Source organism: Uranotaenia lowii, chromosome 1, assembly GCF_029784155.1.
Source record: "Uranotaenia lowii strain MFRU-FL chromosome 1, ASM2978415v1, whole genome shotgun sequence".
Lineage (NCBI taxonomy): Eukaryota > Metazoa > Arthropoda > Insecta > Diptera > Culicidae > Uranotaenia > Uranotaenia lowii.
This window is the reverse complement of record NC_073691.1, coordinates 129,137,381-129,165,089: the sequence shown is the minus strand read 5'-3', so window position 1 is coordinate 129,165,089 and position 27,709 is coordinate 129,137,381. Positions and strand designations below refer to the sequence as shown.

The 27,709-nt window shown below is 38.6% G+C and overlaps 1 protein-coding gene across 2 annotated transcripts in view; it reads left to right on the top strand.

Annotated features, from left to right (window-relative positions):
- LOC129739988 (uncharacterized) overlaps positions 1–27,096 on the top strand; it is a 108,232-nt gene extending 81,136 nt beyond the window's left edge. For both annotated transcript variants that reach the window (XM_055731570.1, XM_055731569.1), the window contains 3 exons: positions 4,959–5,101; positions 23,026–23,164; positions 26,233–27,096. In XM_055731570.1, the coding sequence (XP_055587545.1) occupies positions 4,959–5,101; positions 23,026–23,164; positions 26,233–26,572 (622 nt within the window). In that variant the 3' untranslated portion in view covers positions 26,573–27,096. The remainder of the gene's footprint in view (positions 1–4,958; positions 5,102–23,025; positions 23,165–26,232) is intronic.
- The last annotated feature ends 613 nt before the right edge of the window (positions 27,097–27,709 follow it).

Sequence of the window (27,709 nt, the reverse complement as noted above, 5' to 3'; positions counted from 1 at the left end):
CATTGGGAAAAAAGATGGTATTTCAAATAATGCCATTTCTCGTACCCAATTGATTTCCCATGTCATATTTGGTTCCATTTGTTTGATAAGTTCTTGGTTTATGCAAAACAATTTTATGTGAGCTCTCCTCCTCCCTAAAGTTATCCTCAATTGAAGGAGAAAGGAGTCTCGAATAAGCATATAACCATTTATCGTATCCGAATGCCCTCCCATGTAAAATTTGTTTCCGTTTGCTCGAGTTATCTGAAAAATTGTAACTGAACCCCCTTATCTCCGTCCTATCACCCTACTGGAAGACGGCAGTAGTACCAAATATTGATAGGAACATTCCTTGTTACTACTCAAATACCCTACCAAGTGGAATTCCATTTGCTGGATAAGTTCTCGAGTGATGAAAAAAATTGTTTGGGTGCACCCTTCCACCTTAAAATTTCCCCACAGGAAGAACAGAGGGTTCTCAAATTATCATAGAGACATTTCTCGTATTCAAAACCCTTCCCATGCCAATTTTAGATCCATTTACATTATAAGTTTTCCAATTATGCTGGAAAATGTAAAGGAGCCCCCTCTCCCCTTTCTATCTCTCCACAAAAAGAAGCGAAGGGTATCAAACATTCATAGAACCCTTTCTCGTACCCAAATACTCCTTCAAGCCAAATTTGGTTCCATTTGCTCGAATAGTTCTCAAGTTATGCAATAAAAACTGTATAGAAGACCCTCCCCTCCCTGCCTATATCCCCACTGAAAAAGGAGAGGGGTAAAAAATAATCATAGAAACATTTCCTGTGGTCCAATACCCTCCCATGGCAAATTTGATTCCAGTATCTTGATTAGTTCTCGAGTTATGAAAAAAAAATTAAGATAGGGCCCCTCCCACCTTCCTATCTCCCCACTAAAAAGAGGGAGGGGTACCTCATATTCATAGAAATATTCCTCGTTCCCAAATACCACCCCAAGCCAAATTTGATACCATTTGCTTGATGGGTTCTCGAGTTATGCAAAAAATTGTCTTTTGTTTGGGAGGCCCCTCCCCTCATTCATGAAAGAGGGAGGGGTCTAAAACCATAAAAGGAACCTTCCCCTGCCTCCAATACCCCCACTTGCCAAGTTTCACGCAAATCGGTTCAGTAGTTTCCGAGTCGAGTAGTTTCCGAGTCTATAGGGACAGACTGTCTGTCTGTCTGTCTGTCTGTCTGTCTGTCTGTCTGTCTGTCTGTCTGTCTGTCTGTCTGTCTGTCTGTCTGTCTGTCTGTCTGTCTGTCTGTCTGTCTGTCTGACAGACAGACAGACAGACAGACAGACAGACAGACAGACAGACAGACAGACAGACAGACAGACAGACAGACAGACAGACAGACAGACAGACAGACAGACAGACAGACAGACAGACAGACAGACAGACAGACAGACAGACAGACAGACAGACAGACAGACAGACAGACAGACAGACAGACAGACAGACAGACAGACAGACAGACAGACAGACAGACAGACAGACAGACAGACAGACAGACAGACAGACAGACAGACAGACAGACAGACAGACAGACAGACAGACAGACAGACAGACAGACAGACAGACAGACAGACAGACAGACAGACAGACAGACAGACAGACAGACAGACAGACAGACAGACAGACAGACAGACAGACAGACAGACAGACAGACAGACAGACAGACAGACAGACAGACAGACAGACAGACAGACAGACAGACAGACAGACAGACAGACAGACAGACAGACAGACAGACAGACAGACAGACAGACAGACAGACAGACAGACAGACAGACAGACAGACAGACAGACAGACAGACAGACAGACAGACAGACAGACAGACAGACAGACAGACAGACAGACAGACAGACAGACAGACAGACAGACAGACAGACAGACAGACAGACAGACAGACAGACAGACAGACAGACAGACAGACAGACAGACAGACAGACAGACAGACAGACAGACAGACAGACAGACAGACAGACAGACAGACAGACAGACAGACAGACAGACAGACAGACAGACAGACAGACAGACAGACAGACAGACAGACAGACAGACAGACAGACAGACAGACAGACAGACAGACAGACAGACAGACAGACAGACAGACAGACAGACAGACAGACAGACAGACAGACAGACAGACAGACAGACAGACAGACAGACAGACAGACAGACAGACAGACAGACAGACAGACAGACAGACAGACAGACAGACAGACAGACAGACAGACAGACAGACAGACAGACAGACAGACAGACAGACAGACAGACAGACAGACAGACAGACAGACAGACAGACAGACAGACAGACAGACAGACAGACAGACAGACAGACAGACAGACAGACAGACAGACAGACAGACAGACAGACAGACAGACAGACAGACAGACAGACAGACAGACAGACAGACAGACAGACAGACAGACAGACAGACAGACAGACAGACAGACAGACAGACAGACAGACAGACAGACAGACAGACAGACAGACAGACAGACAGACAGACAGACAGACAGACAGACAGACAGACAGACAGACAGACAGACAGACAGACAGACAGACAGACAGACAGACAGACAGACAGACAGACAGACAGACAGACAGACAGACAGACAGACAGACAGACAGACAGACAGACAGACAGACAGACAGACAGACAGACAGACAGACAGACAGACAGACAGACAGACAGACAGACAGACAGACAGACAGACAGACAGACAGACAGACAGACAGACAGACAGACAGACAGACAGACAGACAGACAGACAGACAGACAGACAGACAGACAGACAGACAGACAGACAGACAGACAGACAGACAGACAGACAGACAGACAGACAGACAGACAGACAGACAGACAGACAGACAGACAGACAGACAGACAGACAGACAGACAGACAGACAGACAGACAGACAGACAGACAGACAGACAGACAGACAGACAGACAGACAGACAGACAGACAGACAGACAGACAGACAGACAGACAGACAGACAGACAGACAGACAGACAGACAGACAGACAGACAGACAGACAGACAGACAGACAGACAGACAGACAGACAGACAGACAGACAGACAGACAGACAGACAGACAGACAGACAGACAGACAGACAGACAGACAGACAGACAGACAGACAGACAGACAGACAGACAGACAGACAGACAGACAGACAGACAGACAGACAGACAGACAGACAGACAGACAGACAGACAGACAGACAGACAGACAGACAGACAGACAGACAGACAGACAGACAGACAGACAGACAGACAGACAGACAGACAGACAGACAGACAGACAGACAGACAGACAGACAGACAGACAGACAGACAGACAGACAGACAGACAGACAGACAGACAGACAGACAGACAGACAGACAGACAGACAGACAGACAGACAGACAGACAGACAGACAGACAGACAGACAGACAGACAGACAGACAGACAGACAGACAGACAGACAGACAGACAGACAGACAGACAGACAGACAGACAGACAGACAGACAGACAGACAGACAGACAGACAGACAGACAGACAGACAGACAGACAGACAGACAGACAGACAGACAGACAGACAGACAGACAGACAGACAGACAGACAGACAGACAGACAGACAGACAGACAGACAGACAGACAGACAGACAGACAGACAGACAGACAGACAGACAGACAGACAGACAGACAGACAGACAGACAGACAGACAGACAGACAGACAGACAGACAGACAGACAGACAGACAGACAGACAGACAGACAGACAGACAGACAGACAGACAGACAGACAGACAGACAGACAGACAGACAGACAGACAGACAGACAGACAGACAGACAGACAGACAGACAGACAGACAGACAGACAGACAGACAGACAGACAGACAGACAGACAGACAGACAGACAGACAGACAGACAGACAGACAGACAGACAGACAGACAGACAGACAGACAGACAGACAGACAGACAGACAGACAGACAGACAGACAGACAGACAGACAGACAGACAGACAGACAGACAGACAGACAGACAGACAGACAGACAGACAGACAGACAGACAGACAGACAGACAGACAGACAGACAGACAGACAGACAGACAGACAGACAGACAGACAGACAGACAGACAGACAGACAGACAGACAGACAGACAGACAGACAGACAGACAGACAGACAGACAGACAGACAGACAGACAGACAGACAGACAGACAGACAGACAGACAGACAGACAGACAGACAGACAGACAGACAGACAGACAGACAGACAGACAGACAGACAGACAGACAGACAGACAGACAGACAGACAGACAGACAGACAGACAGACAGACAGACAGACAGACAGACAGACAGACAGACAGACAGACAGACAGACAGACAGACAGACAGACAGACAGACAGACAGACAGACAGACAGACAGACAGACAGACAGACAGACAGACAGACAGACAGACAGACAGACAGACAGACAGACAGACAGACAGAAATTCCATTTATATATATAGATTCACAATTTTTGTTTTTACTTTCTTCCGATCCCTCTTGATCTGCTTTTCTTGTTGTTTGGATCATCCATTTTCTTTTTTAAGGTGTATTTCTTTCTCGATTTTTCTTTTGTTTATTCATCATTGTGTGACCTCGTTCTTTCTATCTTTGGTTAAGTCCCTTTTTTTTCGTTCATCAAAATTAACATTCAGAATCTAGCCTCCTTTCACGTTTTTTAACTGGCTAACTACCAACAGGTTCAACTGAAAGTTCATCCGAAAAATAAAAGCTCTAATCCCAACTAAAAAAGCAAAATAATCACCAAAGATTTTTATTCGCCATAAAACCACTAACTCGCTTGTCATCTGACTTTTATCTTCTTTTTGCCCTCGGTGTCCCGTTTCCCGGAACGTACATATGATTAATGTATTCGCAACACGCCGACTGGAAAAGAGTTTTCAACCGGGGTATGGCCTGCGTCCAGCGCTACGTGGATTCCTGCCTCGACTCGGTGAAACGCAGAATAATCGAAAACGAAGTCTACGGTGCCAAGAAGCTGTACGCCTTTCTGTGCCAGGATCGGTCCTTCCAGAGGGGTAAGTTTAGCGCGCCCCGGCAGCATAAGTCCGGATCTTTTTTTTATTCTTAGGTTCAATGAGCGTCACCTTCAAAAAGTACCTACGTGTTGTTTTTCCACGAAAGTTCGTTCATAAAAGACGAAATTTTTTGGAAATTTTTCCATCTTCTAGAGAATACCACTACCTTTCGTGGCTTATGGATGTTCCTCATCGATAATGTTCAGGCTTTCCAGTAAATTGATAGATGATCCTTTTATTATCTTTTTGCCTAATGTGTCCGGAAAATCTCCACTTTTTCGCGTGATTTTAAACTTGGGCCCAAATGAACTTATTCTGATAATGTAACATGCAACCAAAACAAGTGTCTTCAAGCTCTTATCTGGTCAATTTTATTTCATCAATTAAAGCCATATAGTGTCAAATGCGTGAAATTTTATTTGCTTTTGCTGGGGTTTATTTTTCGTTTTCTGTTTTAGGGCATATAGGCATATTTTTCGTCGTATAAATTAGAATGAAATTTGCATTCTCCAGTTTATTTTGTTGTTTGTCGTTGCAGGCAGGTATTCCGGCATGATATGTAAATTTTATTATTAACTCTAGAGAACTTCCATCATCGATCGACATTAGAGTTTTTTTTTCGTCGTTCATGAGTCAGTGTGAAAGTGCTCGTTGATGGGTGTGTGCCCTTTGTAGCACATTTCGATTGGATTTGAGGTACCTCTAGTTAAACTCATCATTTTTTATTCAAATAAAAAGAATTGACAATAATGTTTTGGAAAAAGTATATAATTTCAAGTATTTGGGTATAACCAAATATTATAATAATCAATATACCTCACTCCCCAAAAAAAATGGAGACACGCCATGCGCGCCTTCATGTGACGAAAGTTCTTACTAAACATGGAAATACTCACGAAAATAACCGAAGTTGCCATTGGCAGTTTATCAAAACAAATATGTATGTCAAAATATTTCACAGTAACCATACCGTCGTTGTAAAGCACATTGTTCTTCGACATTTACGTGCGTTGTTTTGAAGAATTCCTCGGATTGGTTTTCAACAATATTGTTTTAGAACAAGTATAAGGTAAGTTTTTGATACCTTGGCTGCAATTTATTGTCAGATTGATCTTTTAGGTTTCCAAAACATCGAATCATTTTTCTCGGAGGGCCCGATCTATGTTCCCTGGTGTTTGACGAAAATAAATCAATACTGGATTCCCGATACTCTGGGATCCCATGTGTCTCGGGTGTAAAAAACTGGATGATAGCTGTGAAAAGAATTCCGGTAGAGGCAGATCAATTCCCATTCAATATTTATATTTAGAAGGAGCTCTACGGAGCGCCTAAAAATCATTTAACCGGTCGTTGTATTAAAGAAATTAAAATTAAAACTAAAGTTTTTTCGAGTTTTTTTTTATTTTCACTCCGAAAATATCAAAATTGGAAAATTTTTAAAATTTTCAATCAATTTTTAACAATTATTTTCCAGATTTCCTACGTTTTGAATAGTGGTTAAAATCATTTTTTAGCTTCTTCGTAATTCTTCCTTGTTACTAAAAAATAGTCACATTCAAAAACTCTCAAACCAACTTTGATGTTCTGAATTTTTTTATAAAAGGTACACACCGAGGGATCTGCGGACCTTGATGAGATAAATGTATAATTCGATACGACCACCACCGGCAACGATACCGACCATGGCTCGGTTGTTCGAAGGAAGAACCTTCTTGGCGCCGGACGGCAGCTTCACACGGGTACGCTTGGTATTCGGATTGTGGGCAATGACCGAGGCATAGTTGCCGGAGGTACGGGCCAGCTTGCCCCGATCACCGGTCTTCTCCTCCAGGTTGCACACGATGGTACCTTCGGGCATCAGACCACAGACCACCACATCAGAACCACAAACTGACCGGTGTACATACCCTCGGCGGCGATAAACAGCTGCTTACGGACCTTGAACTTGTACGGGTCCCGGAAGTGGACGACGGCCAGCGTGGCGCCACGACCTGGATCGTGGATGATTTGTTTCACGACTCCCTTCATGTTACCATGTCGCTCGGCGTAATCCAGAAGACGCAGCTTGGGTTGTCCCTTTCGCTTTTTGGTGTGGGCCGTGAATACGGATCCCGCAACTTTACGCTGTGCACTAATTAGTCGCCCCATTTTGGCCTCCTACAGGGCTCTTAAACGATATTTTTTGAGAAACACAAAAAGTGTGTCCACTAGACTCTTGATGCGAGCCGGAAAGAAACAGTTCCCGAGAAAACTCTCCGGTTCAAATCTCACGGAATGAGTGAGAGATCCAATTGAGCAGGATTACCTATATGCAAATAGATGCAACGGGAGCAACTGTCGATGGAATCATTAGGTGTTTTCAAATTGTCATAACTAATGTAGGAAATATTCATGATATTAAATGCTTACCTTCTAAAACAAGCATATTTTTTTTATTAAGACTGACTAGCACATTTAATGTTCTATTAGAGGAAAATAAAATAACTGGCATTAATGAAATCAAACGATGCAAACTTTGTTGACAAAAAGAATGAATGGTAAAAAACAAATCAATAATTTTTTTGACGAAACACGCCAACTTGACTCGTTTAGTAAGAACTTTCCCCTGAAGGTGATGCTGAAATGCATGTCCTTGCTGGACTATATGAAGCATACTGAGAGTTACCAATGTTGATTATAATATGTTTGGTATAACACTAGATGACACCCAGTCGTGGAAATCGCATATTAATAACTTACACAAAAAGATATCGTCGTTTAGTGGCGTTTTATGGAGAGTGAAACACTTTGTACCACGCCATGTAATGTTGCGTTTTTATTTTGCGTTTGTTCATTCACACTTGAATTATTTGATCGCGGCGTGGGGTAGAGCTTCCTTGTCTCTCCTATCTCGTCTACAAACTTTACAAAATCGTTGTCTGAAAACTGTATTCAGCCTTCCCTTGCGTCATCCATCCAATCTGTTGTACTCTAACCGCTCTCAAAATGTTTTACCATTGGCTGAACTTTGTAATTTCCAAACTTGCACTTATGTCTTTGATAATTTGCATCCCTCTCATATATCTCAGGTTTGCTTCAGGAATTCGTATTCATAACACAAGGCAGTCTCATCACCTTTTGAAAAGTAATTCGTCAACAAGCTTAGGTCAACATAGGATTTCTTTTGTCGGACCTACGAAGTACAATAATCTACCCGAAGAGTTAAAGATAATTAACAACGGGAATATTTTCAAGACCAAACTGATGCAACACTTGAAGAACTTATTAAACCAATAAACAATGAACCACCTAACTAGCTTTTTTTTTTTTTAAATTTGTATAGAATATTTGATTTTAACTTGTTTGTCTGTAGTTTAGTTTAATTTCACCTAATTTTAACTTAGTTTATTTCAGTTTAATTTATTTTATTTTTTTTTTAATTGTTAATACTCTTGAATTTCTTTAATCGAGAAGTGGATCTCTTAAAAGGAAAACTTTTTTTCACTGAGATTTACTGTAAAGGGTGATACAGTCAAAATATGGTCAAGGGAAAACGCGTGTCAATCGGTGAAATCGTTTATTTAAAAAATGAAATTAAATTTCTTTTTCAAGTTTTATTAGCATGCTTGTCCGACACCTCGCAAACAGAACAGAGCAAAGAACGAACCACACTTTTATCAATTCGGTTTCCTCACTTCCATCTGTACCGTTGAGCCGTCAACACGTACGCCGGAGCATCGTATCGTTGCTGTGTACCTGCAGGAACATTTTACATTATTTATTTTTTCCTTACCTGTATTTCAATCAGCACTTTTCAGTGGTAAAACTATTTTCATTTTCTTTTATTCATATTTTCTCTTATCTTTCCAGCATGGGGAAGTCTTCGGCCGGCTCAAGGGCCGGAAGAAAACGGATTGCTGAACCTAATCCAGGGCCATCTGCCAAAAAAGTTGAAATTTCCAATTCATTCGCTGTCCTTCATAACATCGGTGATGAGGAAATATTCATATTTAATTCTGATAAGAGTACTAAGAAACCTTCTTCTTCTTCTTATACTCTTAAAAACGAAAAGATTCCACCAATAACGGTCACGATTCCTGACTTCAATGCCTTTCGAAAAGAAATCGTCACTTCCGTCAAGGATGTGAAGATTTCTTTTCAGATCGGTCGAAGGGGAACTGCTCGTATATTGGCGGAATCTTTTAATGATTTTCAAAAGGTTTTAAATTATTTGAATAATAAAAAACACCAATTTTTTACGTACGACACTAGAAGTGATCGTCCATTTAAAGTTGTACTTCGTGGTCTCACTGGCGATCAGACACCGGATGAGATCACAGCTGAATTAAATTCTTTGTTAGGTTTTTCTCCAATTCAAGTAATTCAAATGAGGAAAAGAACCAACACGAACAAGCAAAGTGTCAGTCAGTAGTGTTGGTTTTGCTCCTGAACTTTATTTGATCCATTTTAAAAAGGATCAGGTTAATAATTTGCAAATTCTTGAAAAGGCTCGTCTTATGTTTCATTGTCGAGTCAAATTCGAACCTTTTCGTAAATCTTCTAACAATTTTCTTCAAAATATTACGCAATGTCGTCGTTGTCAAGCTTTTTGTCATGGCACTAAAAATTGTAGAATGAATGCCAGATGCATGTTTTGCGGCTCATTCGATCATGAAAAATCTAAATGCCTTTTTGGTGGTGATAAGCCAAAAACAGAATTTTTTAAGTGTGCAAATTGCGCAGGTAATCATTCCTCGAATTCGCTAGACTGTCCCATCAGGGCAAAAATTATTGCTTCTAGGAAAAACCCCAAAGTTTCCAGAAAAGTTTCTTCTCCTCCTTCCTCTTTTTCGTCTACACACGTCAGACCGGCAAACAACCTGCCTGTTCGCAGTCAGCCTCGGCCTACATTGGAATCACGGCTGGGTAATACCCGAAGTGATTTTAATGTTACCTGGGCTGATTCTGCGCCCCAGACTCGTTGTTTATCGTTCTCAGAGGTGGTTGAAAATGGGTTGCCCTCTTCAGGTTTAACTAATAAAAATGGGAAAAAACCAAGTCTCAACGTTCATGCGAAGGCTTGGGAAAATCCCCGAAATTCAAATACTTTTTCTTCTCCTTCATTTTCTGATCCTAACAATTTTGTTGATTTGGGTGAGATTACTGAGGAAAAATTAAAATTTTTGCATCAAAATTTAATGGAAATGATGCAACTTATGTTGAAAGCAAATTCAATGTTTGAAGCTTTCCAAACTTCTTTTAATTATGCTAACAAAATTATTATGACTTTACGATTCCCTCATGGATCCAAATAGATGTTTAAATATTATGAATTGGAACGCTAGATCTTTGCTGGCTAACCAAGACGAGTTCTTTTTATTTTTGAAAACTCAAAACATACATATTGCTGCCATCACTGAAACTTTTTTAAAGCCAGACAATAACTTGAAAAGCAATGCTTTCTTTAAAATTTTACGAAATGATCGACTTGATCGACAAGGTGGGGGTGTAGCTATTGTCATCAATAGTCGTCTCAAATTTAGACTTCTTCCTTCTTTCAATACAAAAGTCTTAGAAACAATTGGAATTGAATTAGAAACTTCTATGGGGAAAATTATAATTGTTGCCGCATATTTGCCTTTTCAATGTAGCGGTGAACAGAAAAATTTTTTGAAGGGAGATTTACAAAAACTCACCAGAAATAAATCTAAATTTTTCATTATTGGTGACTTGAATGCAAAACACCGATCTTGGAATAATAGTTCATCAAATTCTAATGGGAATATTTTGTTTAATGATTGCTCTGCAGGTTTTTATACTGTTGAATATCCTAATGGGCATACTTGTTTTTCTTCAATTAGAAATCCCTCCACAATTGATTTGGTTCTAACGGATTTAGGCGAGCATTGTAGTCAATTAGTTACTCATGCGGACCTCGATTCAGACCACCTTCCAGTAACATTTTCTTTATCCCAAAGTCCCATTGAAAACCCTTTAAAATCAACTTTTAACTTTCAAAAGGCTAACTGGGAGCGATATATGAATTTTATTGAACGTAATTTAGATGTAAACGTTCCACTGAATTCAATAGAAGATATTGATTTGGCTGTAGAAAATTTGACAACTGCAATAGTCAATGCTAAAGTCGCTTCAATACCTAAAGTTAAACATAAATTCAATCAACCTTTAATTGATGATGATCTTCAGTTTTTGATACGACTGAAAAACATTCGTCGACGCCAATATCAACGTACTAGAGATCCTTATTTGAAATTAATTTATTGCGACCTTCAAAAAGAGATCAAACGTCGTTTAAATTTCATTCGTAATGAAAATTTTGCTAAAGCAGTAGAGGACATAAAACCCTACTCAAAGCCATTTTGGAAATTAACTAAAATTTTGAAAAAGCCCCAGAAGCCAATTCCTACTTTGAAAGATGGGGATAAACTTCTTTTAACTAATTCAGAAAAGGCTCAAAAATTAGCCCAACAATTTGAGTCTGCTCATGATTTTAATTTAAACGTTGTAAGTCCAATTGATGCTCAAATTTCCCTAGAATTTGATGATATTCTTTCTAAGCAAAATGTGTTTGAAAGTTCTTGTGAGACAAATATTGATGAACTTAAATTGATTTTCAAAAAATTTAAAAATATGAAAGCTCCAGGGGAAGATGGGATTTTCTATATTCTTCTTAAAAAGTTGCCTGAAAGCACTTTAAATTTTTTAGTTAAAATTTTCAACAAATGTTTTCACTTGGCCTATTTTCCCAATAAATGGAAAAATGCCAAAGTAACTCCAATTTTGAAACCTGGAAAAAGTGCTCAGAGCCTTCAAGTTATCGACCAATTAGTTTGCTTCCATCTTTAAGTAAACTATTTGAGAGAGTTATTTTGAATAGAATGATGATTCACATTAATCAGAATTCCATTTTCCCTGATGAACAATTTGGTTTTCGTCATGGACATTCTACTACACATAAACTTTTGAGTGTAACTAATATGATTAACGCTAGCAAATCTGAAGGTTATTCAACTGGTGTTGCTCTTCTTGATATTGAAAAAGCTTTTGACAGTGTTTGGCACAAAGGTTTAGTAGCTAAATTAGCTCGATTTGATTTTCCAGTATATCTCACCAAAATTATTCAAAATTATTTGACTAGCCGAACCTTACAAGTAAGCTATCAAAATTCATGCTCTGAAAGGACACCCATTAGAGCTGGTGTCCCTCAAGGCAGTATACTTGGGCCGATTTTATACAATATTTTTACTTCTGATCTTCCTGATGTACCAGAAGGAAAAGGTAGAAGATTATTTGCTGATGATACTTTGCTTTCAGCAAAAGGTCGAAATTTACGGGTGGTACGCAGTAGATTGCAACAAAATTTAAATTCCTTTTTGAATTACTTGAAAATGTGGAAAATTTCTCCTAACGCTTCCAAAACTCAACTTATTTTATTTCCCCATAAGCCAAGAGCAAATTTTTTAAAACCTAATGAAAATCATTCCATAACTTTTAATGGGGTTTCATTAGAATGGTCTGATCACGTGAAGTACTTGGGACTTACACTTGATCGGAATCTTACTTTTAAAAATCACATTGAAGATATTCAATCTAAATGTAATAAATACACTAAATCTCTTTATTCTCTCATCAACAGGAAATCCCGGTTGTGTCTGCGAAATAAGATGCTCATCTACAAACAAGTTTTCCGACCAGCGATCATGTATGCAGTTCCGATTTGGTCTAGCTGCTGCGCAACGAGGAAGAAAGTCATCCAGAGGATTCAGAACAAAGTTCTGAAAATGATTTTGCGGCTTCCACCTTGGCACAGCACCGAAGATCTTCATCGGATTGCAGGCATTGAATCTATCGAAGAGATGGCCAACAAAATCATCTCCAACTTCAGAGGCAAATCGATGCAGTCTTCCATCGCAGAGATTCGTTCTCTTTATGTTTAGTTTAATTTTAAGATAGTGTTTAGTTTTAAGTATAAAATATTTTTGCTATTACAGGATGTTCTCCTACATTAAAAACTTGATTGCGCTCAGCAAATTTAAATCTTATAAATAAATTTTTATAATCTAGTTACTTATAGGGCTATGAACAGTTCATTATTGAGCTGAACACCTAGTTTAATGCAATAATGTAATATAAGTGTAATCATGATTTGATACAAATAAAGACATATTTAAAAAAAAAAAAAAATCAATTCGGTTTCCGAGAGCTCTGCTCTGCCGATCCACGTTCGCCACACTTTTTTCCGAGAGCGCCCGATTGCGGTTGCTCTGTCGGTCGGGTGGAAATCGTTCGCTCTAAGGATGAGAGAAGGAGCTGGCTAGAAAATCTCGCTCTAGCGCCGCTGCTGTGTAGCTCAGTGTCTATATCAGACCAGAATGATTTCAACGCATGGGTGTTTAACATTCCTGCTCTGTTCGGGTCAATTTCACCCGAAGCGTACGAAAAAAGTTAGGTTGGATTAAGTTGGATAAAAATGATAACCAAAATAACGGAATTAATTTAAAATTTTTGTTATAAAATTCGGTTCAGAAAAAAATAAGATACAGCGATGCAAAGCCAAAAATGAATGCAGCAGTTAACGTTTTCATTGAATCCTCACTTATTTATGCATGGATAGATTTCCATTAAAAAATTCCTGTCCGAAATTATTAGAATTTGAAAAAGAATTTGTTTTTAAGGTATTTTTTACATTCGTAGTCGACCACAGAGTTGTTGATTGTCTAACAACAAATAAAGATTCATGCCCTCTCAAAGTTGTGACATTTGATATGCAAATTTTCCAAATATGAACTTGTATGAAAAAGATTTTTTTTTAAGTTGCTCCAAACTGAGTAAACAACTTTTCCTCTACTCTATTCGTTCAATTGTTATGTCCAAATAATCATTTGAATAATTTCAAATAATATTTTTATTCTGTAAAAAAAAAAAAATCAGCAAAAAATATGTTTTATCTGATTTGATGCAGATTTTCGAATGTTCATTTGTAAGTTAACTTTCGACACAAGTTGGTGGGTTTTGAAAGTTTTTAATTTTTTTTTGTTTAAAAAGGCACCTGAAGCTCATTTGAGTTTGATACCTACCAATCATCAAAACTAAAAATTCAAAATTAATTTTCAAAAATACCGCTTTGCTTAGTAACATTCACTAAATTATCCAAAAATCTTTATTTTGTTCATCAAAAATCAAAGTACAAAAACGAAATCATTCAAATTAGTCCTAATTTGGTCTGAGTGCATGAAAACGCATAATAAACAAATCGTGTAAAATATTCAGGGATCTTATCTAATCTTATCTTATAAATGACACAAAGCAACAAAATTCACATTTTTTCGGAATCTCAAAACTGATTTTGACTGATTTGGGTGCATCGAATCCAAATATTCAATTCTGTCAGCTTTAAATCAATGATCAACTTTGCTGAACATCGCGAGTCATTTTCCATTCTGAGAAAAAAGTTACGGAAATTTCTTCTAGTTAATTTTTACCAAATTAGCAAAAACTTTAATTTTGACGAAATTTTACAGAAAATTTAAACTAAATTGAATTTTGACGAAATTTTACAGAAAATTTAAACTTAATTGAATCTTTGGAATTGAGTCAATATTAAGTCATAGTATAAAAAACTTATATTTTTATTCTAGGTTTATTTGTCCATTAGTTATGGTTTATTACCAAAGATCGATAAAGTAATACAAATTTTGTTCAACAAGTACTTTTGTTGATCTTTTTTTTTTATCAAAGCTAGTGCTGAACACACTTTTTTTTAAAAATTCAGAACTTATATGTAATAAGATCTAGAATAAAAATACTCTATCAATCAGGGAAGTCATCATCGGTATGTGGAGATACGTTTTTTAAAGTATTTTCATGTGTTTATTAATGAACATAAATTTAAATATTGAAAATCCATGGTCTAAAATAATCATATTAAATATCAAAATATTAATGAGGAAAAATTTAAAAAAATTAAAAAAGTTCAACAAACAACAGAATCATTTTATAAGAAAAAAGGCACAAATTCAAATATTAAGCAACATTTCCATTAATTAAATTTAAAGTTGAAATACACGTCATCCAAAAGGTTGATATTGGCTTTAACTAATAAAATTTCTTGAAGAGACATCGATGAAAGTTGTTTTCTCGTTTTGGTTAGAATTTGTCCTAATCCATTAAACGCCCGTTCACAGGAAACTTCTGTGCACGGAGTTTGTAAAGCGGTTATCGCAAGCATAGCCAAATCGTTATCCAGCGATCTTCTATTATACCACCACATTAAAACATCTGCATCTAATGGTACACCGTTCTCATAACGGATTTTTTAAGGCGATATTCCATATCGCCAGAGTAAACTTTGGCTTGACTGTTGAGCTTCAAAAATTTTGTGATCCTCGCGAACTTAGAAGTACTTGGTCCTGGTTGATCCTCATTGTTCGATTGAGCTTGTTCTACTGTTGGGCTTAACATAGTACGTAATATAGCCCAGGTATTCAACAATTGATTCTTGAATGAAAATCGCACCATTAATATCCAACGAGTTTTTAAATAAATTGTACACCTCATGAACTTACCATTGCAATTGTTTCTTGCTCTTGTGATAATACAGGTGGTTCAAATTCGTTCAGCCGAGGATCCACAAAGAGTGCTGCCAAAAATGCCTTGTTTTCAAACCACATATGTTGTCGGGTCATTAACGCTTCCAGCAATGTCTGTGCCAATCTGTTGTTCATCTCTTCCAATTCGAAACAACACTCCCTCCAATATAGGTAGAAGGATCCACAAGTTAATGATTCTTCCTGTATTCGTTTAGTTAAAACAAAAACAGGGAATGAGGCTTCAATAAACTGCTCTATTTGTGCCCAAAAACGTGTGCTGAAAATAACTGTCGCATCTTGTGGCAGCATAGCCTGGAAAAGTTTTAAAATAATATATATATTATAGAGATTATCAACTTTCCGCTGATTCATCTCTTACCTGGATAAAAGAAGATTGCTTGTGCACACATTCAACCATGGTGTATGACGATCCCCATCTCGTTTCGCCATCAAAATTTGGAAGTTTTCGGGATTTATCCAAAATGAACGCATTTTTGTACGGGTGCTTCCGCATCATGCTGACGAGCTTACGCACTTTTATTAAAAGCTGAGATACATACTTTGTTCTCAAAACATCGTGTACTGACCGCTGCACATCGTGAGCTGCACATCGAAGACCATTGAAATGTGCTTGATGAATAATAGGCAAATCGTCTTCATACTCAGGTAATTCTAAACATTCAGATTCTTCATCTGTATTTAAGGAATCAACATCAATAACAGATGAGTCAAAGCTAAAAAAAATATCAAAATTTCTTTAGATTCTTTGTCTGGTTTAATTTCCCAAAAAAAAATCCAAACTTTAGTGAATATAAATTAAATTTTTTAATTGAATGAATTGAATTTCATTTGATTGGTACACCTTTGTCAGTTTTTCCCTTTTTGTCCTTTGTGTCAGTATTGTCATTTTGAAAAAAAGAAAAAATCATCTCACTGATTTTATTTATTCTATTAATTTTTTTCTTTTTGTAGTTTATGCCATTTATTCATTTTATTCATTTTTGTAGTTTGTTCATTGTATTAATTTTTGTTTTTCTTGTATTTTTAATATTTTCGTAATTGTTGTGGTTTTTGTAACTTCAAATTTGAAAATTTCTGTTATGTATAAATTTTATTTATTTTTGTCATTTATTTTCATTCATTTCATTGATGTTATTTATGCCATTTTTGTTATTAAAAGAAATTTTGTCATTCATGTCGTTTTTTCTGTCATTTTTGAAAGATTTGTCATTTATGTCTTTTTTGTCAGTTTTTCCTGTTTTATAGCTGTTTTCTGTTTTTTTAATTTTTGTCACTTTTGAAAGTTTTGTCGTACCTGTATGTCATTTTGTTAGTTTTGCCATTTTTGTCCATTTCAAATTTTTTAAAATTATTTAAAAGAGTTAACAATCATAAAATATCAATATTTTAACATACCTTGGCCCACTTTCATCGTCATCCATTGAATTTTCCACTTCGATATCGTCGTTTGTGCTGTCTAACGTAGATTGCTCGGTCAGATCATACTCTTGCTGGGTTTTTAATAAAGTAGCAAGTTTTAGTACGTTTTTACCGTTATCTGTTGTTACACTATAGATGTGCTTCAGTGGGATTTCAAACTTTTCGAGTACGCGCTGAACTTCTACGAATAAGTTTTCGGCTGTGTTTCGTTCAAATCGTTCTACTTGTGCTTAAGTTCGCACCACTAAACGCCCCTGGACCGAAAATTGGGAATTTATACCTAATATGGAACGCCCTTTACAGGAAGCCAGTTCCGCTTTAGTGCAAATCATTTTGCCACGCATTTCCGATTTTAAGTATTCTTCCATCCGGTTTGAAACAGCAGTGACGTATTTCATTACGTTTTTTCTGTTTGTGTTAGGAATATTCATTCCATCTTCCAGAGGTTTCAGCACGTACTGAGCACAATCCTTGGAAAAGAAAGCTAGCGGAATATTGCATTCCGCCACCCAACGAGCCATGCATGCAGCATATTTATTTACATCCATGCTGACATGAAAACGGGCTTGCTTTGGTGGATTATCGCCGTAATTAACAACCTTGTCATCCTTTTTCAAAAGGCCACACTCTTTAGCCGTGTTCTGATGTTTTGCAACGAGATGCCGCGTCAGATTAAACTTGGTGTGGCATGAAAACGGTTTTGAATCTTCGCCACAAAGCGTACAAAACACGACAACGCTTTCTTCACCATTACTTTTAACAATGGTTTTGGGCAGGAAAAAACTTTCGTAGCTTGCCATTGCGAAATCTATCACACCGAACAAACCGAACTTCAATCCAAACGCAACACGCAACCGATTAAGACTAACAGAGGTTGCACTGAAGCTTCTCTTTCGCCCAATTTGCAAACGGGTTTATCTGAACCGAGAACGCTCTTTCTCAGTTGGCTTGCTTCTCTTCCTCACACTTGGGTGGACCAAGCTCGCTCTGTCGACAACTGAGAAATTTTGAAAGTTACACAGTTTGGGAGGATAAGATTGAAAAAGCTACACTCTCCCACTTTGAACGGGCTAATCTGAGGAGCAGTGCCAAGCATGTTTATTAGCATAAAATTCAGGGAAAATATTCAGTTAGGCTTCCGCTTTTACAAATCCGCATTGCTGAGCCTTACGCTTAACCCCTGTCATCAGATTTTGTACAGCCACCTTGTCCACCTTCTTCGCCGCAGAAAGCCAGTTTGCCTTGAACTGCTGCTCGTCCTTAGCAGTTTTTTTGGTCTTCTTTAGGTTCCACTTGACAATAGCCCAGTATTTCTCAATTGGGCGGAGCTCTGGCGTGTTGGGAGGGTTCTTGTCCTTGGGAACCACCATCACGTTGTTGGCGGCGTACCACTCCATGGCCTTTTTACCGTAATGGCAAGATGCCAAATCGGCCAAAACAGTACGGAACAACCGTGTTTCTTCAGGAAAGGCAGCAGACGTTTATTCAAACACTCTTTCACGTAAATTTCTTGGTTGACAGTCCCGGAAGCTATGAAAATGCTTCTTTTCAAGCCACAGGTACAGATAGCTTGCCAAACCAGATATTTCTTCGCGAACTTTGACAGTTTCATGTGCTTGAAAATATCTGCTACCTTTCCCTTTCCTTTTGCCGTATAAAACTCCTGTCCTGGAAGCTGCTTGTAGTCGGCTTTGACGTAGGTTTCGTCGTCCATTACCACGCAGTCAAACTTCGTCAGCAACGTCGTGTACAGCCTCCGGGATCGCGGACGCGGACGGGTTACAGACTGAATAAATGACGCGGACAACTTAAGATTAACATTTAACACCCAGTACCGAGATGGGAATCGAACCCATGCCATCAGTGGGACTAGCGATTACCTTCTTACCACGCTAACCACTAGACCACCGAGACGTACAATATAGACGTACAATAGACGTACGTATTTTGTTTATCATCGCGATTTGGAGTCACTACCTTCTTGTAAGTCGATAGTCCGGTTCGTTTTTGGTTCGATGCACGGTTGTAGACGATACACCCAGCTTATTTTCGGCATCTCGGGGAGTGAGGTTAGGGTTTCGCTTGAAACTACCGGCAACTCTCTTTGTCGTCTCAGCGGCTTCCTGTTTTCGATATCCCCCCTGATACAGACTTCCTGGCTGTCGACAAACTTTCCCCAAACACTTTAATCACATTTGTAACGGTTGATTTGGAAACTTTTAGCGATTCTGCCAGCTTTTCGAGCGAGTAGCTCGGATTTTCGCGAAGCGCGAGCAAAATTTTGATACGCAGCTCTTATTCCTTGGACGGCATTTTGACAACTGAAGAATGAATTCACCAGTGATTGAATTTTGCTGAGCATGAGTTGATCAACCATCTCTCGCTCAACGCTTTACTCGGAAGCAAAGGTTGCTTTGAGGCAGCGAAAACGACAAAACCGATGATGTATACGCTCTCAACATGGCCGCCTTCATGAAGCAATTTACATTCGAGGCAGCGAATCCAAAAAACCAAACGAATGGCTCTCACTCATCTCCTGTTACAACCTTGAGGGAACCGAATTCAAAAGGCAGAGCAAACCCGAGTCTCCTCGTTTGTGCCTGGATCGAATGCGTGAGGTTTTTCTGCTATTGCTATTATTGCACAGCAACCGCACGCAGGCAGCTAGTTTTTTCATTTCTTTTTCTTCCCCCCTCTTTCACCATACGTTGCGGGCCCTGCAACGCAATAAGTTCGGTTGTTTTTGTTGTTGCCTCAACCTTTGCGGTCGGCTCGAGTTATTCAAATTCAACAACGTAAATGAGTATGTGTGCCTCGTCTTCTTCATGCATCATGTAGCAACCGAACGTTGAGAGAGTTCGTTCGGGGCAGCAAACGGATAGTGTCTCTCAGAGCAGATCCTCCTCATGGGGGGAGGTTTGAATGAATGTATATGTATCGTCTCCTGTATAGCTATGCGAGGCCTCAAAGTGTGTATTTTGAATGCCTCTGATGAGAAAATTGGTGAGGATTTCAATCACTGGAATTCACACACACACACACACACACACAAACACACACACACACACACACACACACACACACACACACACACACACACACACACACACACACACACACACACACACACACACACACACACACACACACACACACACACACACACACACACACACACACACACACACACACACACACACACACACACACACACACACACACACACACACACACACAAACACACACACACACACACACACACACACACACACAAAGGAGTTGGAGACTGACGCAAATTGCAATTGACGCAGGATAACGTAGATTAACTTTACTAAGCTTAAAGAGTCCGAAGCTGTGAAAAGAACTACGCAAAACAATCAGCGTAGCCGATGGGACGTGAAGATGATGTTGGGCGGTCAGGATGTTATTTAATTAAAATATGAACTTCTTGGCGAGTGTTGCGAAAGTAGCGCTATGCGCGAATTAGACACCCCCTTACCGAAGTATTGCCTTAGGGCAGGTACCGGTTTGGGAATTAGTCTGACGCCCCAGGTGGAGTTTAGGGCATATGTATATACGGATGAGTATATAACGAGTTGACCCATTGTTCCCATGTAGACACGGCACTCGACGTGCATTGGGAACACTTCGTAAAATTCCTTCTTCGAATTTACCACACACACACACACACACACACACACACACACACACACACACACACACACACACACACACACACACACACACACACACACACACACACACACACACACACACACACACACACACACACACACACACACACACACACACACACACACACACACACACACACACACACACACACACACACACACACACACACACACACACACACACACACACACACACACACACACACACACACACACACACACACACACACACACACACACACACACACACACACACACACACACACACACACACACACACACACACACACACACACACACACACACACACACACACACACACACACACACACACACACACATACACACACGCACACACACACACACACACACACACACACACACACACACACACACACACACACACACACACACACACACACACACACACACACACACACACACACACACACACACACACACACACACACACACACACACACACACACACACACACACACACACACACACACACACACACACACACACACACACACACACACACACACACACACACACACACACACACACACACACACACACACACACACACACACACACACACACACACACACACACACACACACACACCTTCAAAATGAGGGGTGTTCAGGTTTTTTAAATGCAAAATTGAAAGAAATACGTCAGTTTTTATTGACACAATTTTGACCGTATAATGCAACTCGAATTTTGAAATTTCGTCCACCCTATCCTGAGATGATCGGCTTTGAATATTGAGTGTGATTTTTGGAAATGTTTTTACTTTAGGTTCAGTTTAAGGTACAAAATTAAAACATTACTTCTGGACAAAATAGCTCCGAAATAGCTATTGCTCATTATCTTTCAGATGAGATCAGAAGATTTGCAATACGTCCTAAGATGGCTGAGATATGAACGATCAAAATTTGCATGTTTTTTTGTGGGTGATCCCTAACTTTTGGCCGGCAGTGTATGTAGGTCATTCCATCACAGACTAATACAGACATGATCTCAAAATTTCCTTCATATTTTCGCAAAAGGGATTGCACTGCCATCTGCCATTACTGCACGATAGTTGACTGGTGGAATTCTTCTCATGTCTAGGTTTATGACCATAACCGACTAAATGTTTTGTTTTCGTAGGTGATGGAAAGAATTAGAGAAACATGAGCTATCAAAGAACAAAAGAACATAAGCCGTAAATATCATGAATTTTTCGAAAAGATACAACGGCTCACCGGCTAGACTTGAACCTGCAATCTCCGTTTTAGTACAACGCTCGGCTTTATCCCCGAGTCGATGGGTGGGGTTAGGGAAACAAGAGAGATCAATAGCAGGAAAGATCACATGCGGGATATACATGGTGTTTTCGTGGTCCAGCAGTTGATCGGCAGAGCTCGATAGCTCGTGTTGGCCGGTTTCATCCTGTTCACCGTGATGAAATTGGCTAACGCGCCGTTTTACTGAAGCGGAGATTGCAGGTTCAAGTCCTGCCGGTAAGCCGTTGTATCTTTTTCGAAAAATTCATGATATTTACGGCTTATGTTCTTTTGTTCTTTGATAGCTCATGTTTCTCTAATTCTTTCCATCACCTACGAAAATATGATTATTCTCAGGTACAAAGATGTACCAAGCGACTTCATATCATCAGTATTGACTAATTGTCCTTTTTTACCGTAAAGGGAGGTTAAATATTTAATTTCGGTTGCCTCAGAAATCCTTGGTACAAGTCTTTTTCGATATAAAAAACTTATTATAGCTAGGTTGAAGATTTGCAACTATCTTGGATTAATATTTTTAGAAAAAAAGGATCTTGAGTTAGGTGAAAATGATGGGACATCAACCCCGTTTATAGACATCATTTGCTACAACAATATTTAAATTGTGTTTTTCCATATAAACTGAAGATTCTGCCTTTGAAACTAAAAATTATAGCATCATTTATGAAAGGATCGAAACAAACTGTACGTATATCGAATTAGTAATGGAATATCCCACAAACCACACCCGTGCAGTGTTGTTTTTGGTTCCGAAAAAAAAGTCCCAATTATTTATTGCACTGGTTTCCAACGAAATCTGTTTATTGATTAACTTTCTACTGTTACATGCTATTTTTTCCTGCAGTGCCAATTCTATATTCTACATATTTGTTTTTTCTTTCTCCTTTTTTGTGCCCTCGCAGAGTTCCTGAAGCATAAAACATGTTTCTTCCATGTGCAGAATCACTGGAACACTTGCTCACGGGATTTCGTGGCCATCCTGCAGGATGAGATGGAACAACGAGTGTCTAATGCCGACACTCGTTATCTGAACTTTTGCTGGTAAGTCTATGGGGTTTCTTTCGGCGGTTGGTCGGGATTGAGGTCTTTGGTCTAATTTATCCGCAACATATGCTAGAGATTTTTTGGAAGCGTATACGCTGCTTCAGTTTAAAGGTGCATTTACAGTTCTTTCGAACGTGAAAATGAAAAAACTTATATTCTTCAAAAACTCGACTATGCTGCATTTCATGGCTGCGAAACTATGTGGAATAGATGCGGAATGGTTGAACGATTATTTTTGAACTGATTTGCTTGCTCAAAACCCTTTAACATTAATTTTATTTCAATTCCCCCGATTTTCACTGCGGAATATTTTTTCCGCGTTCACTGACATTCCGCTCGAAGTGTAAACGCACTGAGCGAACGTGAAAACGGAAAACGAACAAGAGTGGTGAATATAAATTCCGCGTTCATTTTCACGTCCGAATGGCAATGTGCATTCTGAAAAAAATTTCACCGATGACGGAAAAATTTTTGCTTCATAAAAAATTAGTTTTTTAATTTGTAAGCACATTTGAAGGCAATTAAAGGCTTAAAATACTACGATTCGAAATGAAACGCATACGATATTTTTTTTTTAACTTTAAAACCCGCTTGGGCATCATTTAATTGCACCTGTTGGAAGAGTTTTTCGACGAATAAATGTACCTGTTGGAAGAGCTTCTCAACGAATAAATGTAAATGAAGATCATCGAATGGCCATATTCCATTGAAATAAAAAAATAGATTCCGCTTTGTTCAAATGTGTGTTTCAGAAAAGGTATGGAAATAATTATAAAAAATTATGAAATCATTCAAAAATAATGTGTTTTAAGGAGAACTGAAAAGCAGAAAAATTAACAAACAAAAGAGTACTGATGCATTTTAATTAAATAAAAACCTTTTCAATTGTTTCACTAACTAAAAGTAATTTAGAAATATTTGTTTGTCAATTTTTAACAAGAACAAAAAATGGCTTTTTTGTAGAAGTTATATTCATAACGTCCTTTCCATAAATTTTTCTAAAGAAACGAATCGCTAAAGCTCGTTAGGCCGATGACATAGTGAATACGATGCGATGCGATGCGGTGAATGCGGTTCAATGCGGTGAACCACATTTGATAAAAATGTATGTGAATCGCTTAAACCTGACATACTCAACGCGGCGAAGCAGATGTCAATTTGTTCCGCCGCTCGAGTTCGCGTAGGCTGCGTCCGTGAATTTTCCGCCAATTCGCATCGCATCGCACTCACTATGTCATCGGCCTTACTCCTTGATCGATAAATACTTTTTGGGAATACTTTAAATTCATAAAATTAAATTTAAATTCATTTTATTCAAAGATAAGAACTTTGGGATTATTTTATTAAATCAATCGTTTTCAAAGCTGAATATGTTTTGAATATATGTTATATATATGTTTTTTTTGAGAAATTTGAATTTAAATTTGAGCATTGGTTCGACAAGTATCGATCAAAACATTGGTTGAATGATCTGTCATTTACCGATCGAAACCAATTTCTACCTGCAGTTGAACAAACCTCTTACGAATTTTGAAGATTTGAACGATTTGACATTTCACTGCGGAATATTTTTTCACTATGGTGAGTTCACGTTAACGTTCGAGTTCGAGTTCACAAGAACTGTAAACCGGGCTTAAACTGGGATCGTCGAAAGTTGGACAGTAGAAAAAAGTAAAAAGATAGAATCTGACAAATTATAAACAAAACGGAAAATAAGCATAAGGGAGATAAGGGCATAACGAGCACCGAGGCATAGTAAGTTTTTCTCTTTTCTACAAAAATACGCATTTTCTTAAATAATTTTTCATGAAGAATAGTTTCGTACTTCCTATAGTATTAATTTTTCACCAAAAAAGAAATCTTCTTATCATCTTTACAGAAATATTTAAACAAAAACATCTAGGTTTTCAAGTGACTAAGATATTATAATTTTCAAGCACCAGGAAATAAGCTTTTATGATCTTTGAATCATCTTGACCTATAATGTAGTTACGCACTGCAACACGGTATACACATTGTAACTCAATTTTCACCATCATTATTTTTTTCACTTTATCAAATTTTAAAACGCGTTTTTACTTTAATTTGTTGACTCGGGGCGAACAGAGCAAAATTAATCGGTGCAAGATGAGCGTTTTCTGTCGTATAATCTAGCAGCGAATTCAACTTGATGTAGTCAACTGAAGCTACAGTTTCACAATTTAACATCTGACGATTTGGCCTATTGATTAGATGTCGGAGAGGTAATCAGTAGGCTCCAGTTCGATTCCTGTTCGAGGAGATTTTTGTTCATTTACCATTCATGATCGACTATTTTGATTGTTGTATTTCATGACTAGTAGCATCTTGGCGGGTGATGCAAAGCACCAAAAACATTATGTATGAGTGTGTGTGAATTGCTTGTATTCTACAAAAACTCATACATTATTTTAGTGTTGCTTGGTTTGATGGATCTAGGGCTCACCGTTTAGTGTAAAATGCATCGATCATGAATAGCAAATGAATAAAAATCACCTCGAAAGGGTATCGAACTCGAGCCTACTGATTATCTCTCCGACATCTTACCAATAGGCCAAATCATCAGAGAAAACAAGTCAAGCTGTAGCTCTTTTATTCAGTTGACTTCATCGAGTTGAATTCGCTACAAGATTCCCCGGCAGGAAACGCTCATCGTGCACCAATTAATGGTGATCACTCTGCCCCAGTGGGGGTTCTCATTGTGCCCCTACAGTGACTGATTATCAGCTTTCGGTAAAAATTTTTAAAATGTATTTTCATACGTTTTTATCTACTTTTCAGTATAATCCAGTTAGGAAATAAACTTTTTTAGTGTCTGATCACGAAACAATGATGTTAGTCACATATTATAGCTGTTTTCTAGCGTCTTCCTTAAGGTGGCCATTATGCCCTTATCTCCCCTATTCACACTACGAGAAAAGATTTTTTGTATATTCCTAAAATGAACGATCTAATGATTTGGCATTAAAATAAAAAATACTACTTATATTGCGCTTGATCGGTATAATACCTAATTAATCATATCTATTTTTTCTTTCATCCTTAAGTGCCCGATATGGATACGAAAATTGCGTCTACAACAGTGCCGCCTTAATGTGCACACCGGAATCGGCTCGGTTTCTGCGAAAGATCGCCATGCTGCTATCAAGTGATAAACATTTCCAGAACTGTGATAGAATGGAAACCATGTGCTCGTCGTCCTCCGGATTTGCAAAAGAAATTCGGCTTGCACTAATTGTGCCGCTCCTGCTGTTGGCGCTTTTGTTGACATCCGGTCCAAGAATAAGCTGCATAACTTTGGGGGCATCGTCGTCATTAAGATTACACCGACGACAAGCAGAGAAGCTCGAGCTTTGTGGGGACCAGTCTGATGTTTTCGTTCGATAAGTAGAATTGATTCGGTATCTTGTACCAACTAACGACATTGGTGATGATGAGGATGCAGTGATGCGAGTGCGGAAGATAGTGTTTCTTAGAACGTTTATCTCCTGTAAATGATGAATTTTCATCTTGTGTTGAACAAAATAAGATAAATATTTAACATATTTACATATTAGGAATTTTTCTCTAGTATACGGTCAATTTTCCAGATTGAGTCAGTGTTTTTGTAAACATGAACATTGGAACATGGTGAAACATGGAGCATTTAAATGTCTCAAATGACGATGGATAGCGAGTTTATCGTGATGGAAATATGTTTTTACAATCAAGAGTTCAGTCACATAAATATAAATCAGAATACTTTACCACATAAACAACTCACCATGTTCATAGGTTTCGAAGAGTAATGATTATTTTTTGAAAGTAATTGAATAACATGGAAAAGTGCTTGAAAAAATCAATTTCGATGTAGCAAAGTGAAATAAATGTATTTTATTATAGATCGTTACAATACAAATAAATTTTTATGGTGTTTGGAAAAAAAATTAACTTAACAAATTCTCATCCAAAATGTCCGAAATCATAAACATCACACCACAGCTGGATGTGTTATTCCATAAAATTTTCTTTGTTTTATTTGTAACTAAAACCCTCACTCATCCGAAAAGAAAACGTTAAATCCACCTGGATTTTCACGTAGCCACTCATTACGTGAATTTTTGCTTGAGTTACATGAAGCACTTAGAAGGTAATAAAAAACACTTGATTCATACGTGAAATTCACATAGCTGAATGCCGTCAAAACAAAGACACATTCGATTTACGTGAAAATCCAATGATCCGCCAAATGCAGAGGGATTTGGTCCATTCTATGTGATATTCACGTAACTCTGGAGTGGTTTTTTCACGTAAAATCTATGTGAAGGAAAACAGTTCTCAATATGGCGTGGATCCAAGTGCTGAGGGAACTTTTTAGGAGATGGAGAAACTGTTTTTTTTTGTAAGTAGTGAATAATTTTTAAATATTTTTGTTGTTTTTTATATGTTTGGCTATTCCAACAGAATCTGGAATTCGAGCAGCTGGTCAGTCAAGTAACTGCAATGGAGGCGCAACTTTTCTGGACGGTCGTCGTAAAGTGAAAT